At 34.5% G+C, this 15,585-nt stretch overlaps 1 protein-coding gene across 3 annotated transcripts in view; it reads left to right on the top strand.

Moving 5' to 3' along the window:
- Positions 1-14,432, top strand: part of LOC144446871 (uncharacterized) — a 39,761-nt gene extending 25,329 nt beyond the window's left edge. For 2 of the 3 annotated variants that reach the window (XM_078136732.1, XM_078136719.1), the window contains exons 4-11: positions 3,855-4,050; positions 5,874-5,968; positions 6,175-6,434; positions 6,895-7,059; positions 7,612-7,666; positions 8,120-8,243; positions 8,895-9,022; positions 9,795-14,432. In XM_078136732.1, the coding sequence (XP_077992858.1) occupies positions 3,855-4,050; positions 5,874-5,968; positions 6,175-6,434; positions 6,895-7,059; positions 7,612-7,666; positions 8,120-8,243; positions 8,895-9,022; positions 9,795-9,823 (1,052 nt within the window). In that variant the 3' untranslated portion in view covers positions 9,824-14,432. The remainder of the gene's footprint in view (positions 1-3,854; positions 4,051-5,873; positions 5,969-6,174; positions 6,435-6,894; positions 7,060-7,611; positions 7,667-8,119; positions 8,244-8,894; positions 9,023-9,794) is intronic. The other variant, XM_078136725.1, reaches the window with a different exon arrangement.
- Positions 14,433-15,585: the final 1,153 nt, after the last annotated feature.

Below are 15,585 nucleotides of genomic sequence, written 5' to 3' on the forward strand. Positions count from 1 at the left end.
TATTCTTTAACTAAATCCTGATTAATTTTATAAAGGCATAGATTATGATATCGTAATCTCTAAAACTTTAGAAACTTGTTATTCAGCTGAAACTATCATAAAATATACTGCAAGTATGTGACAGAGGTATTCATAACAACAACCAAAAGCATTGCTATTGATAGCCAATTATGATATTAGCCCAACCATGACTAAACCCAACCGTACTTTAAATGACTGCTAATCTAAAACACCTTCATATTGGGCCCTAAGTAGTCAAATGATTTCAGTTGTTGCTTCCCTAGGAGGACTTTTCACTCTCTGACACATAGTTTAAATTTTAACCTCTTGAATTGTGTACAGCTGCATGCTGTTTATGCTATGCAGTGCAGAGCTGATAAAGGCTTTATATCTAGTCCTTGCTGATATTTAATTCTAATGTTGACATAAATATTTTTATGACTTCAATTTAGTCTGGCTGATAAAAAAACCTACAACATTGTTTACAGTCAGGTCAAAGGAACTTTTTTTATGGTCAGTGGTAGTGTTTGTCATATATTTAATACCCTAGCACATATAAGTTTTGACAGATTTTGGTAATTTTATCCCCCCTTGAAAAGTACACCAAACCTTTACTGAAAACATTTCGATCCTTGTAATTTACTGAATTAACTGTCATTAGTCATTGATAGCACTGACTAAGTTACCATTTTATGTAGGCAGGATTGGTAAGTTACCATTTTACATAGACAGGATTGGTAAGTTTCCATACCATATAGATAGGATCAGTAAGTTACCATGCCATCTAGACAGAATTGGTAAGTTACCATGCCATCTAGACAGGATTGGTAAGTTTCCATGTCATCTAGACAGGATTGGTAAGTTTCCATGTCATGTAGACAGGATTGGTAAGTTACCATTTCATGTCGACAGGATTGGTAAGTTACCATGCCATGTAGACAGGATGGTAAGTTACCATTTTATAGTAGGTTACCATTTCATATAGACAAGATCGGTAAGTTACCATTTTATGTAGACAGGATAGTAAGTTTCCATGCCATATAGACAAAATCGGTAAGTTACCATGCCATCTAGACAGGATTGGTAAGTTACCATGCCATGTAGACAGGATGGTAAGTTACCATGCTGTCTAGACAGGTTTGGTAAGTTACCATGTCATCTAGACAGGATTGGTACGTTACCATATAGATGACTTCTATCCTACCATCTGTTAAACACGTTGCTAAGCATACCTTTAGGGAGATTATCTTGATATTTCTGTTGAAAGGACCATGTGCTTTTATTATTATAACCTTTACAATGCCAGAAATAGTATGAAATCAAAATTCTTACAGAATTATATGTAAAACTACTCCTTGCAACCCTAATCTTTCACTCTCTACTTTTCTATTCCTTGGAGATGTGCCAAGAATCATGAGACATAGTTTTAGCAAAACCTTTGAAATGATGGTGTCTTGCAGATCCAGTATATATATCAATGGTTTCAACAGCTGTAAATTTCATGTTGTAATATCAGTATTAGTCACCACAAAGTGACTTGGTATGTTTTATATTTGTCAACTGTCAATTGAAGACATAGTTGTTATACAGCTATTAGCTGACCACATGAACCTGAATGAATCTAAATGAATCACTATCAGGGTACTATACAGGGTTTTGTATAACTGTGTAAGCGTTACAAGATATATGTAAGCCAGGTGGACAGGATAGAAGTATGCAAGGGTTACGAATAGGACAGTAATAAATGCTAGTACGATATATTTAGTGGAAGGGATGTAGTGTTGGTACCATTACTATCTGCAGAGTTGATGAGGGACATGGATAATATATCTATCACAATCACTGTGTGTGTAGATTGAAGGGAATAGGGGTAATTTAGTGTTTGGATTATTGGGTGGATTTTGTGTAGATAGAAAGGAGGGGTTATATTCAGATATAGTGGAGTTAGTGTTGGGTGGGGATGGTTGGTTGGTTGAAGTGTGTAGGTGCCATAATGGATAAAATTGACATTTGGATTTGTTTCTTCTGCACCATAATGTAGGAAATGTATCTTAAAGTTAAAAGTACATATGGCAAATATTCAAAATATTAACAACTAACATTGACTAAATCCAGAGTTGTTTTAATAGTATGTAGCATTAAAATACATGTTGTGCCATGTACATGTAACCTACATGTATCTTGCCATAGATAAGTGATGGAGCAGTCTTACAATTGAATTATATGTTATCATGATTGTGTTGTGGTTGTGTGTGTGTGTGCACAGTCTGACCAAAATACATGACAAATAACAAGTACAATATAGTAACTCAGCTAGCTGTGTAAGTCTCAGTGTGGACATGACATAGTCGGGATTACTGAGACGTGTCTTCAGAAGTTCAGCTATGCCACATCTCAATATGGAATGTTAATCAATGTCTCAAAAATGAGATGGTGTATCTGCAATAAAAATACTTGCAATGCACCCAAACTCATGTACCACTGTAAATCATACTATGAAGCTGGTCTTTCCAATCATTTGACTTATTTACCTCATTATAAGTCACATGTGCTATTTATAAAAAGAGGGCATTGGACTGAAATGTGTGCATACCTGCACTGTACTTTCAATACTAAGTGTTTATAGAATGTCAGCAACTGTTAGAATAGTATTCATGTATGTGCCATTGGGGCTAAAAGTTGAACCTGTTTAGAAAATGAGGTAGCTGTATACAGTTACAATGGGAAAAGTACATTTACAGATGGAATCAGTGATGTACAAATGTATGTCATAACCATAAATCTATCACATTGAAATGAGAAACTATTTTAAAGGTAACACCACATGTGTAGATCTGATGTACTAGGGTATGTGGTTATGTTATACTGATATGTACTTGTTTGAGTTATAGTTTATACCTATTCTGGTACAGGTCCATCTACATGTAACAGTATCACATACAAAGTTGACAGTTTCTCACAGTAGCTAAGAAGGCCATTATATATTGATTGATAAACTTTGGAACCAATTTGGAAATATGAATTGGTCAATTATTGTTACCTACCCAAGTGAAAGGAAAACTTTATGTAAACTTCGACAACATTGGCAGTATATGTTTACAGGTTGTGTTTTTCACCATTTTACCGGTAGTCAACTCTTGGTGTGATATTGTAATTTTCCCTTGTTTCTTCATGATGCTGACATGTCATCTTCTAATTTCCTTCCTTGGGCTGAGAGAACTAGTACTGACATAGAGGGTTTTGTAATCCAAGGTCAGTGACATAGGGATCCCTGTGACTAGACATGAGAGACAGGTAGTAATGATAATCCTGTAATAATATGAATCATATGCGCAAAGGATAATACAATGTACTTATCAACACATTTTTTGCTATAAACTGAGTTCACAAGGTTAAAACAAACTGGATGCTATAGTTTCTAGTAACTCTATATTATTACACCCTTAAAATAGTGTGTCATCCTTTAAAGTGTTAATGATAGTTACAAAGGAATGAAAACAAATGGCATAGAGACGTGCAAAGTTTTGACATAAAATACCCTTTGATTTCATAAGTCAGTTTTGCAAGTAAAAAATTGCTGAAGTGAAAGAAGTCTGAAAATGTTAAGAATGCAGAAATTGGTAATTGTTGTTTTTGCCACCCATTGCCCTTACATATATCTAGGTATATCAATATGACTAAAGTGTATTACATGTACTATGTCTGCTATTATCGGGAATCAGTTGAAACTATTTGAAAATGTTTGATTCCATATTATAACATTTGTATTTATATTATGTCATGTAATCATGGTATACAAGAAATACCTTAGATTTCAAGACACTTACTGGATTCTTCTGTTTATTATTTTGCAGCTCCAAGACCAGCATCAGGACCACCAGTTCAACATCAACAACCACCACCACAACTACAGCCACAACCTCAACCTCAGACACAAATATTACTACAACAACAACAACCCCCAACACATACACAGCCACAACATCAAACACAAATACACATACAACCCAATGGGCCATCTATTGAAGATGAGGAAATCACAGGATATCGGTAAGAAAGAAGTAAAGTAGGATATGATATAGTATATCTGTTGACATTGAATCCACTTTAGGGAAGTATTTTTGTACTGACTTAATAAATAAACATACAGTTATACATGAAATTTTGACTGTGAAAGAGGCAACTCAATTTCTATATATTCCTTTCAAGTTTGTAAAAAAATATGAAAAAATATGAGAATAGTCATCTACAAATAATGGAATTTTTCATTTGTGCAAAACTAGTATAGCTTTCGTATGCAGCAATAACTGATGATAAAAATTATCCTTGAGTTCTTCCTTAAACCTTTTTTCATGTTTCTTCAAAGTTCAACCATAGTGTGTTCATTTAGCAACGTTTCATGTCACAGACAATGAGACAGTACATGTCATTGTGGCAAGTCATGCATTAATTGGATATCATATCACCTCACCTACATAGCCAGTATTGTCACAGACAGTGAATCATTACATTCTGTTTTCTGTAGCAAACAGTTACAGTATTGTACCGATGAAAGACATGATTAAAGTAGATTTACTAGTCACCTCATTCAGGTCAAATATTTGAAATAACATGTAATTGGATTGTAGCTTTCCCCAAAATATGTCATTTGAAATAATCACTAAAAAACTTAAATAAATTGTAATGTTAGTTTTTACTTTATATTCAAGTAATTAAATAGCAGACGTCTGTTGTGTTGCTATAGCCTAGAATCCAGGTGAATTAGGATTTTGAATTTTGATTTGATGAGGAAATAATGAATTCAAACCCCCACATGGATTCCAGACTATATAAGACACTTATTGATAGTATGACTGTGCCATATAGTATCACAAATGTGTAGGTGTTTGTGAATTAGATCCTCTCATAAGTGACATACACATGTAGAGTTCCTATACAGCCAGTCCAGGATATGAGTTAAAATGGGGGCATGACAATACCCTGATACTACTTGTACACCAAACAATAATACTAATGTTAGAAATGTTGTGTATTACAATAATGTATCCATGTCATACCTTCTTTATAATTGTATTTTCTTAAATTTGCAAAGCGTAACGATGTTAGTTTATATTTCCTTTTTCAAAATCTGACATGGTATGTTCAATAATAATAATGTAATTTAGTACTTTGAAATCAGTTTGGCTTTTGATTCAATGAGTTAGGAACAAATTGAAGTTTTCAAATACAAAGACGACACGAGATCAACTAGTGCTGTTGTAAGCATTTTCCATCGTACTGCGGATTTTGAAGGGATATTTTTTCAAATACTACTTTGCCATTGCTTGCAAGTCTTACCTAGTACCTGTATTATATTACCATAATTTACTAAAGCCAGAGCTGTGTTAATGGTAACAATTCTAAGCTACGTGTACCATGTAGTGTTAGTGATATCCATAATCTACAGCTGAGGAAGTAAGCTTGATACCTAAATGCCAGAGTGAAAATAGCATTTGGCATTTGAATCTGTCTGACCTTTTCATTCCAAAGACTGTTAATATGTAATACTAAACGTGCAAAGTCAGCTGTGAAAAGATTTCGTTTAGAAAATGTCTGCTTTTGACTATGTTTGATGCGTATGTTTGTATATCTTTGAAATTGTTTATATTGCCAAACATACGCTAATACATAGGGATGGGCAGCTGCTTAACTAGGCAAATTGTCTATCTGTCTGACTTTAAATAAAGAGAAATGAATGTGTCAGTGTGTCTGTGCACGTGCATGCATGTGTGCATTTTTATATGTATGTGTAATATGTGTATCAAGAGAGAAAGAGGATGTGGGAGAATAAAAAATCTATGAGTCAATTATTCAATGATTTTCCCATCCAACAGACAAGAGACCACACCAAAAGATATCAATGCGTCGTATCGGTATGAGACACGCAAAACATCGATCGGAAGTTCCGATGGTATGGGAATGTCCCCAGGTAAGTCATATCATACACAGTTCTTTTCTCCAGATATTGCAAATTATTGCCAGTAATTGACAGGAACAGCAAGCTAATTACTTCAATCAGATTTGTTTGTAATACTTTCTATTATTACATTTCTTTGCATATTGATAAAGATAAGGTACTGATATCATCACCATAGACTTGCCTGAGTTGTTGATTGTTGTTGTTTTTGTTTATAGCAGGTGGTATGCAAAGCAGTGGCCCACCAGCACCACCAGGACCCCCACCAGCAGTCAGTCAGCCTTCATCGATACCCCAGGCACCCCCACTACCACCAATTGGTGGTAGTTCAGGACCACCACCACCACCAGGTCCACCACCACCACCTGGACCACCACCACCCACTCAATCAGCCTCTAGTGGTGGCGGTGGCAGCAGTGGCGGCTGTACTGATCTTGCCAGTGCTTTAGCTGGTGCCAAACTAAAGAAAACAGCAAAAGTAAGATATTTTGAATGATTGACTTCTTATCAGTTTCATAGATATAACATGATACCGCATTTAATTTACAAGTCCCTATGACAAGGATATAGTGTAATTGAAAAATGCTGAAGGTTGACTTTAATCCACATATCCATGTGACAAGGATGTGGTAGTTTCAAAATGATGAAAGTTGAGTTTGATCCACATGTCCCTGTGACAAGGATGTTGTACAGTTTCGAAATGATGCAATTGAGTTTAATCTGCAAGTTCCTGAAGTGTTTTGTTTAGAAACTTGTGATTGTTTATTTCAGTATTTCCTTTGCTACGTTCATATGATGTATTAAACACATACACTGTGAGTTAGTAAATGTTGTCATCGCTCATGCTCCAAAAATTTTCACGTCAGCCACCATTGACTCCGTTTTACTAACTCTTGTTGTCAGGTAAATGATGAGCAATGTATACAAATTGTTTTCAGCCTGCTGAGCAATCAGGAGACGTATGTCACACAACAGAAAACCGAGATGATCCTGGACGTTCTAGTGGTGGTGGTGGTGGTAATCCATTAGCTGGTATGGGTGATATGATGGGAGAGATGGCAGCAAGACTTGCAAGGCGAAGGGCAGCCGCTGAGGCTACATCAGTAAGTCAAACAAGTCTGTACACTCAAGTCTAACACTTCATGATTGCATAGAAAAGCTGATTCAGGTCAAATCCTAAAATTATTTAGTGTTTGAAACTGTACAATAGTTTCAGTTGTGAAGTCTAACTGGCAACATCTGCCGTAAATATATAGCTATATACGTCATTAAATATACATGTAGTACAGTATCAAGTTGTGACGTTGCATGTGTACATTTCAAAACTTTGGGCGACCTGACAATGTCACATTATTAAAACTCAAAAATGATAAGTCCAAGATCCTTGCAATAGAACAATAGCTGCTTTGTTATGAAAGAGGGTCAAAGTTGTGTGATCCCTCCAGGAGTTCTAAACCATCTATAGGAGTTCCACATTTACTGACATGTCACTTTTTAATGAAATGGCTGTGTGAGAAATTTTCCTGTATGTAATACTGAGTTGATAGAGGATAGGATTTCCCTGTAGCTATGACATTTCTCACAGACTCTATTTGACTTTGTAATGACAGTTTAATACTATCAAATATCTAACAATGTGTCTCTTCTGTTTTCAGGACAGTCCCTCTGGTAGTGGTAGGGCGTCTCCCGTTCACAACAAAAGTAGTGCAGGTAAATATGTGTACCATAACAGTATGGTGAAATCATATTATTATCATCTATACAGCTTTTCTATGACCATCAAGGATTTTGGTACCAATATCGTCTAATGTCCTACAATTTTTCTTACAAAGTGTTGACAATATATTCTTTACATTTCTTTCTAAAATGTATAGTTTCACAAATTGATGTAGTATTTTATTGTACAACAATGATGTGACAGTAATAAGGAAAAACAATATTTTGTTGATTTCGACAGTAATTAGGAGATAATTTATTTTATAGAACTGGCTCCCCCTAGGGTTGAAAAGTGCTCAGTCTTACAAAAATAGTGTATTTAGGTAATCATTGGATCATTCTGGATAATATTAGGAAACCTAGGTCTTCTTCTATGTGTTGATTTCACCACAAGTAGACTAATACATTCACAATGTAATCACTGGATCATGTTTAATTTAACTCTAGATACCAGGCGGCCATGGGAAAGAGATAACAAAGCATCACCAGCTAAATTTACTGGTAGAAGTACAACAAATGGTAACCAGACAACAACAGTAACTGCAGCTCCAGGTTCACCCAAACTTGGAAGGTAAATTCAGTATTGATCTCTGCAAGTCATTCACTTTTGTTTTAGTTTTAATTTAGCAAATGTGCAAGATGACATCATATCAGTGTTTAAACTGTTTTCAGACAACATCAACCCCTATCAAGCCAGTCTAGTTTGGCACCCCATCTTGGCCCCCAGGAACTGCCACCAACCCAACATCAACCCCAATCAAGCCAGTCTAGTTTGGCACCCCATCATGGCCAACAGGAAATGCCACCAACCCAACATCAACCCCTATCAAGCCAGTTTAGTTTGGCAACCCCATCATGGCCACCAGGAACTGCCACCAACCCAACATAGCTGGTCCAACTCATAAAATAACACCAGTATCAGATTGTTCTCAGTACAACACTACTTCAGTTCATGGACAAGGAAATACTTTGTATCAGTTCTATATAAACAACATCTGCAATGAATTTGTACTAAAATGGATGTTATCATGTGTCCAGAAGTTTTTGGTTATCAAGTTAATTTATTTTGAAAACTCCTTCCTTGTGCACTTTATTGTCTTGTGACCTCTGTCCTGTGACCCCTGAAAATGTTTACAGTTGATGAAAGATTTCATTGTGGATTATGGTACAGCTATAGCAACAACACTGAATAATAACAATGTTTATTCTTTCCTGTTTTTAGAGCAAGAGGAGGCTCAATATCTTCACAGAATGGTGTCCCTGTTGACTCTGATATGGAAAAACTTAAACAAGAAATATTGACGGAAATGAGGAAAGAAATTTCCAAAGCTAAAGAAGATATCATTGAAGGTCAGTCTTCAACATTGGATGTATTCTATTGAGATGTAACCCTTTTCCATTTCCCAGTCTATGTCATTGTCTTTTCTTTTCATGTGTTGTCCACTTTTTCTGTGTGTAAATTGTGTACCAAAACGCTAATAAACACACAAAGATAAAAAAAAAAAAATATCGAAGATCAGTATTATCCTTGCCACTTAGTTTACTTGAAATTGTCAACATTTAGTATGCAAGGTACCACTTAGCTTATTTGAAATTATCATTCCTCCAGCCTGCAAGATGCTACTTAGTTTATTTGATATTATCAATCCTTAAGTATACAAGCTACCACTTAGGTTACTTGAAATTATCAAGCCATCAGTCTGCAAGGTACCACTTCGTTTGCTTGAAATTATCAAACCTTTAATATACCACTTAGCTTATTTGATATTATCAATCATCTAGTCTGCTAGGTATACTCTTTGTTTACTTGAATTTATCCTGCCTTTTAATTAGTCTGCAAGTACCACTTAGCTTACTTGAAGTTATCAAGCTTTAGTCTGCAAGATACCAAATTACTTAAAATTTGGAAATTTCTGTTGCTTATTTACTTTTGTCATAGACTTCTTCATAGACTAGCAATGTAAACCAAGAAAGTATATCATTATGCTCTTATCTTATTGACTGTGAAGATTTCAAAATCACTTCAAGTTCATGTACCGGTATGTTGACTTGCAATGTAACACACACAGTGATAATGTGATGTACATATTTTCATAAATTGTTCACTCTTTTGACTTTACAGCAATAAGACTTGAGTTAAGTCGAAGATAGAAGTGTGTATGCATGATTTGACACACAGTCTACAACTCTAAAATGAAGACAAAGAGTGTGTACCATGAACATCATTATGCTTCCATTGGTATCGATCACTACATGATGTCCCACCACCTAAAAACAAACGCTTTGTTACACCAGACCACCACACATATATTCCATGATGAAGCATACAGACTTTTGTGTTGTGCATTCCAAACATATGTGGATTGATTTGTCAGCAAGTGCTGGATCACCAAGCTGTCTAGTCGTGTTGACACCTCGATATGGACTGTGCAAACAGCCATCTGTAAACCCATTTGCATGTGTGTGTGTGTGTATGTAGATTATACTCAGTTTGTTTGTTTGTTTGTTTGTAGATACAATCGTATATCGCATTTAGCTTCATTTACTAGTGTTTTGGTGGAATATGCCCTGTCATGCCAATTATAATGAGATGCTATTATTTCTTTTAATTACCAGTTTTCAGTTCAGGACAGGATTTTATTTTTTTGATGTATACAATCATGGAAATAACACTGAAGTATTTAGTGAGAGGAAGAAACAAGTCATCAACTTAATGAATCAGAATTAATTATTTTAGAGTTAAATAGTGTTTTTTTATGAAAGTCCACTTTTTATCATTTTTGTCAAGAATTAGAAAATAATTTTCATTCATAATGTATTTGCCAAAAAGAAAGTTTTTATGAAAGAGTGGTTACGCAACTTATTAAGCAGGTAGAAACGTAACATGCATGTTGATTTGACAGGCCCAATTTATAACTTAAAAAAGCAAGATGTTTGGACCAATAACAGAATACTTTATGTCACTCCAAAGGGTGAGCTCATGCCTGTTATTTTTTTCCATAATACCAATTAGTATTTACCATAGATGGAAGTTTGAAGGGAACCAGCAAACAATTTATATATTCTAGTTCATAGCTATGACCAATATATATATGATTTCACATGTTGTGAGAGTGGTAGGTCAAAGGTCAAAGGTCAGACACAGACTTGTAGCTTTCAACCCACCAAACTGGACAAGAGTATTGTTTTACAAGTGGTTAGATGTGATATAACATTTGATGCTGCTGTATACCGTCACATATAAACCTTGTAAAAAAACAAAAAAACAGGAACTATCAGTGATTTACTAATGATCATAGTTGGAGTTTTACAAAGTAATGTACATACATTATATTACTATGGCCGCTATGACTTTTACTCAGAGTTGATGAAAATAATACTAGTCGGATGGAAACATTGTAGTTAATTAAACAGACTTTGTAATTACACAATGTACTTAAGTTGCTATGGTAACCAGTTAACAACTGATACATATGTATTTATGCAAGGAAGTAAAACAATATTTAGCAGTCTTTTAAAATTTAAACCACCCAATGCATGTCAGAGTATGTAAGCAGTTATAACTACAACCTAGAGAGAACACCTTCCTCTACATTTCAGCTCCCTCCCCCTCAAACATTCTTCCAGCTATTTTATACACATTTAGCTCTGTCAACAATAAGAATTCATTTCTAAAGAAGTACTCACATTTAGAATGATTTTAATAAGTATACTTGTCACCCAGCTTCTGCAAGTAAGACAGATGACTTCCTGAGCTGTGTCTGTCTTCATTTATTATATGCAAATTAGCATGTCATTATGATGAAGAGCCTACACAAACAGCAAAGAGAGACATTCATTTATATAAAAATCAATAGTTTGCACTTTTTACTGTATTTGTGTGAAGTCATAGTAACTGTTGTCATAGTGACCAAACTTCACTGTAAAGTCTTATTAACCATTGTCATAATTACTAGCTTCACTTTTGAAATCTTAGTAACCATTGTCATAGTTACTTATTGGTTTCACACAAACACATTCAAAAATCAGTTGAAAAATTTTCTCTTGAAATAATCCAAAATGTGTCATTCTTGTGTCATGTAATGTTTGATCTGTGTGTAAACCAAAGTAATGCTCAATATATGAATGGTTGTGGCAAAAAATTAGTTACCAATCAAAATGCTGGCCATTTTAGAAAGAGTTGTAATATTTTGCTATATAGAGACTGCTCCAAATTTGGCATTCAATAGTGTATAGTGTATTGTGTTGAAGCAGCACACATGGTGCTAACCTTTGAACTAACGTTAGAAGTGTTATTTTTGTATGGTTGGTGAAATTTTGTAATTGTACAAGAAAAGGAGTACGTCATTTAGAGTGTCACAAGGTCAGTGAAATACATTTCATAACATAGTGTTAATCAAATTTAGTTATTTACAACCAAGATCAAAGTTGTGTGGAATGTACAGTGGACGCAACATCATTATTATTGAACCTGTTGTCATTTTTTCTCTTTGACTGGGCAGCTGAGTGGAAGTGTCATTTAAAAAGTAGGCATGTGTCAATGATAGTTGTATTGGGTACAGACAGAATGTTACAATGTAACACCCACATTCATGGTGTATTTGGTATAGACAGAATGTTACAATGTAACACTCACATGCATGGTGTATTTGGTACAGACAGAATGTTACAATGTAACACTCACAGACATTGTTTATTTGGTACAGACAATGTTACAATGTAACACTCACATGCATAGTTTATTTGATGGAGACTGTGATTTGAATAATGTTTCATCCATTGTGTTTGTTGTCTGGGATATTACACCAACTATTTCTGGTATTGAAAATGTTAAGTCTGGTAACCTTGATTCATTTATCACTTTTGTATAACATCGTAAGTTGCAGTTACACTCATGTGAATAGGCACACAGACTCTTACTGAGAGTGATGTTTTCAACCCCCAAAAATAGCCTGTTGGTTCGGTGTATACATAATAATGTTGCACAGACTACATACTGTCCACACAACTTTGATGTTGGTTGTATCATGCTAACAGTATCTGATATGTAAACAGAGTTTCAAATTAAAGGAATACATACATATTGGTGATGATGGTGGTGGCCATTGCTGTAGAGTATTTGTGGTCAGTCTGCAGATTAGTTTGTATCATACCAGCTGACTTGTTTGTGTCCTACCAGTTCAGACTTTATTACAATGTTTATAGCAGCAGAATACAAACATGGTGTAAAATTTCATGCAAGAGGATATTTTCACCACATTTCAGTCTCTGTACAACTTAATAGTTACAGGATTAACATGTTGCCTTATTTTATTGAGGCACGAACATAAGGGGGAGGGGGACTAAAAGAAAGGGACCTGCTGACTTCGCTTAGGGGATATTTCAGGGATTGGGTTGGAGTTTTGGGCATTGGAAGGGGTGGAATCTGGATTGAGGGACATTTAACAGTCTCCTTACATGTTGTGATGTTATGGCATTCAACAGTCTCCTTACATGTTGTGATGTTATGGCATTCAACAGTCTCGTTACATGTTGTAATGTTATGGCATTTAATTTCTCCTTACATGTCATGTTGTGATGTTATGGCATTCAACAATCTCCTTACATGTTGTGATGTTATGGCATTCAACAGTCCATATATGTTGAAATGTTCCTTCAACAGTCTCATTACATGTTGTAATGTTATGGCATTCAATAGTCCATATATGTTGTAATGTTATGGCATTCAACAGTCTCCTTACATGTTATTTGTGACATTCAACAGTCTCATTACATGTTGTAATGTTTCATTTCTCCTAGATGACAACAAATCTTTGTTTTGTAATTCCTTTTTAATCATAGATTATATTTGTAGCTTCATGACGTTTAAAAGTTGTGAATTCCAGCCAGTATTTTCCTAAATTCATACATTATGTTATAGATAATATTATATGCAGCACACAGAATTAGAATCATGTTTCTGAATGGTCTAAAAACACTAGCTAGATATCGATGTGTGATATGGCAAATTATTACCTAAATCTATCAACTCCTATAATCATTTCCCTGATGAAAATGGCGATGTCTTCTGCCACAGCTCAAAATGGCACAGATTATACCAACAAATTCAAAGATAGAGTGAATTGTTTTGGTATTCATTTCCAGATAGAGTGGATTGATTCTTCACTTCTAGACATATAAAGTACAAAATGTTTAGAAAAAGCCAAATTTATGAATTTTGATGGTGCTATGCTTCCAATCCAAACACATCGGTACTTACCACTTCCATATTTTTAGAGAGAATACAGTGATTTCTATCTAGACCATTTTGAAATTTGTTAGTAACCTATAAAGCCATATATCACACATTTTCATGTTATTTGCCCAAATTTCTTGTCAAATTTGTATTACACCTATTGCTAATTTTCAAATCAAATAGAGAGTAGCCAACCACAGAAAATAATAGGATCATGCTTTTAATCAAGGGAAGGTTGGTTTACAAAGATTTGTTGATATCAGTTTTATTTTGACTTTTGAACAATTGTCGCTGGTTTACTGTGCATGTACCTGCCATTACTATAATATAAACAGTATGGTATACTACGGGGAGGGAGGAGTTATGGTTTATTGGGTAGGTAGGAAAACTTTATGATTGCTTTTACTTGTTATCAATATATATGTGCTGAGCAAAGCTACAAGTATAGATTTGGAAGATTTCTACCCTTTTAGGAGTTAATCTTTTAAAGAAATCTCAAAATAAGTTTTAAATATTTTTTTTTTTTAGAAAACTTTATGCTCAGAAAATTTGATTAAGTAATTGTTTTATCAAATTACTGTAAGTTTAAGGGCGAAATTACAGAAAAAGACGTGAATTTTGATTGGACATGGACTAATGCCAATTTTAAGATTAACAAAAATAATCAGTATTTACATGAATTTTGACTTCAATGACAAGGCATATTATTGATGTAAAATAAACTAGAGTTTAAAGTAGTTTGTCTATGTGTTGTTATGATATAGTTTCATCACTGACTAATCAGCTGACCTATCTTGGCCTCTGTTTTCTGACTATAATGCTGTCATTTTACAAAGTCACTATCAGTGTTTGCCTTATCACACCACTGCATGACAACATATGTGGTATCTTTTACAACAGTTATTTCACTGTTGAGAACAAAATATTTTAATGTACAATAAAACTTACAACTACTGTGGCATAATTTGAGAAAAAAAAGTATTCTATGACCAGTATTGGTTGTTGGTTTACATCGACTCTCAAGAGTGTGTACAACGTTATTATGACTATTGAAGTGCAGAGTCCAAAAATGTCAGCATTTACAAGTTAATTCTATTAGATTTGTGAACTACATGTTTTAATGTACGTGTACTTTGTTTAGTGTATCATACATGCTGAAATATTAAAGTTTTGGATCTACGCGATGATAGGCCAAAAGAATAAGTTGTCAAAGGTCAGCCAGGTATGACTAACAGAGGGTCAGCATTTTAGTAAAAGTAGTAGTCAACCCCTGTGATGGTGCAGTTACAAATTCTACTCTAATCACCTGTTATACATTATTTTTTAAAAAGATGGATGTATGTATGTATGTAAATTTAAACATTTGGAAAGCACTGTAGATGTATTTTGGCAATGTAGAGAGAGGCTTTGGTAGGTGAGAAATCAGATTGCAGTGAAATTATGAAATATTCTATAGTATACTTATATATGCAAAGTAGGAGTAATAGTAGTAGCCAATGAAAACAATGATAAGACATCACATGTAGTGTTAGAATACTCAGAGGTATGGTGTCTTTGTTTGAGAATACCAGATAATCTTCATCTACGACAGACTGAGATAATTATGCTGTTTTTATGTAGTACCATGATAGTATATGTACCTGTAGATTCTTTTCTAGGTCCTGCCATTGTCTTTTAT

Source organism: Glandiceps talaboti, chromosome 2, assembly GCF_964340395.1.
Source record: "Glandiceps talaboti chromosome 2, keGlaTala1.1, whole genome shotgun sequence".
In the NCBI taxonomy this organism is placed as follows: domain Eukaryota; kingdom Metazoa; phylum Hemichordata; class Enteropneusta; family Spengelidae; genus Glandiceps; species Glandiceps talaboti.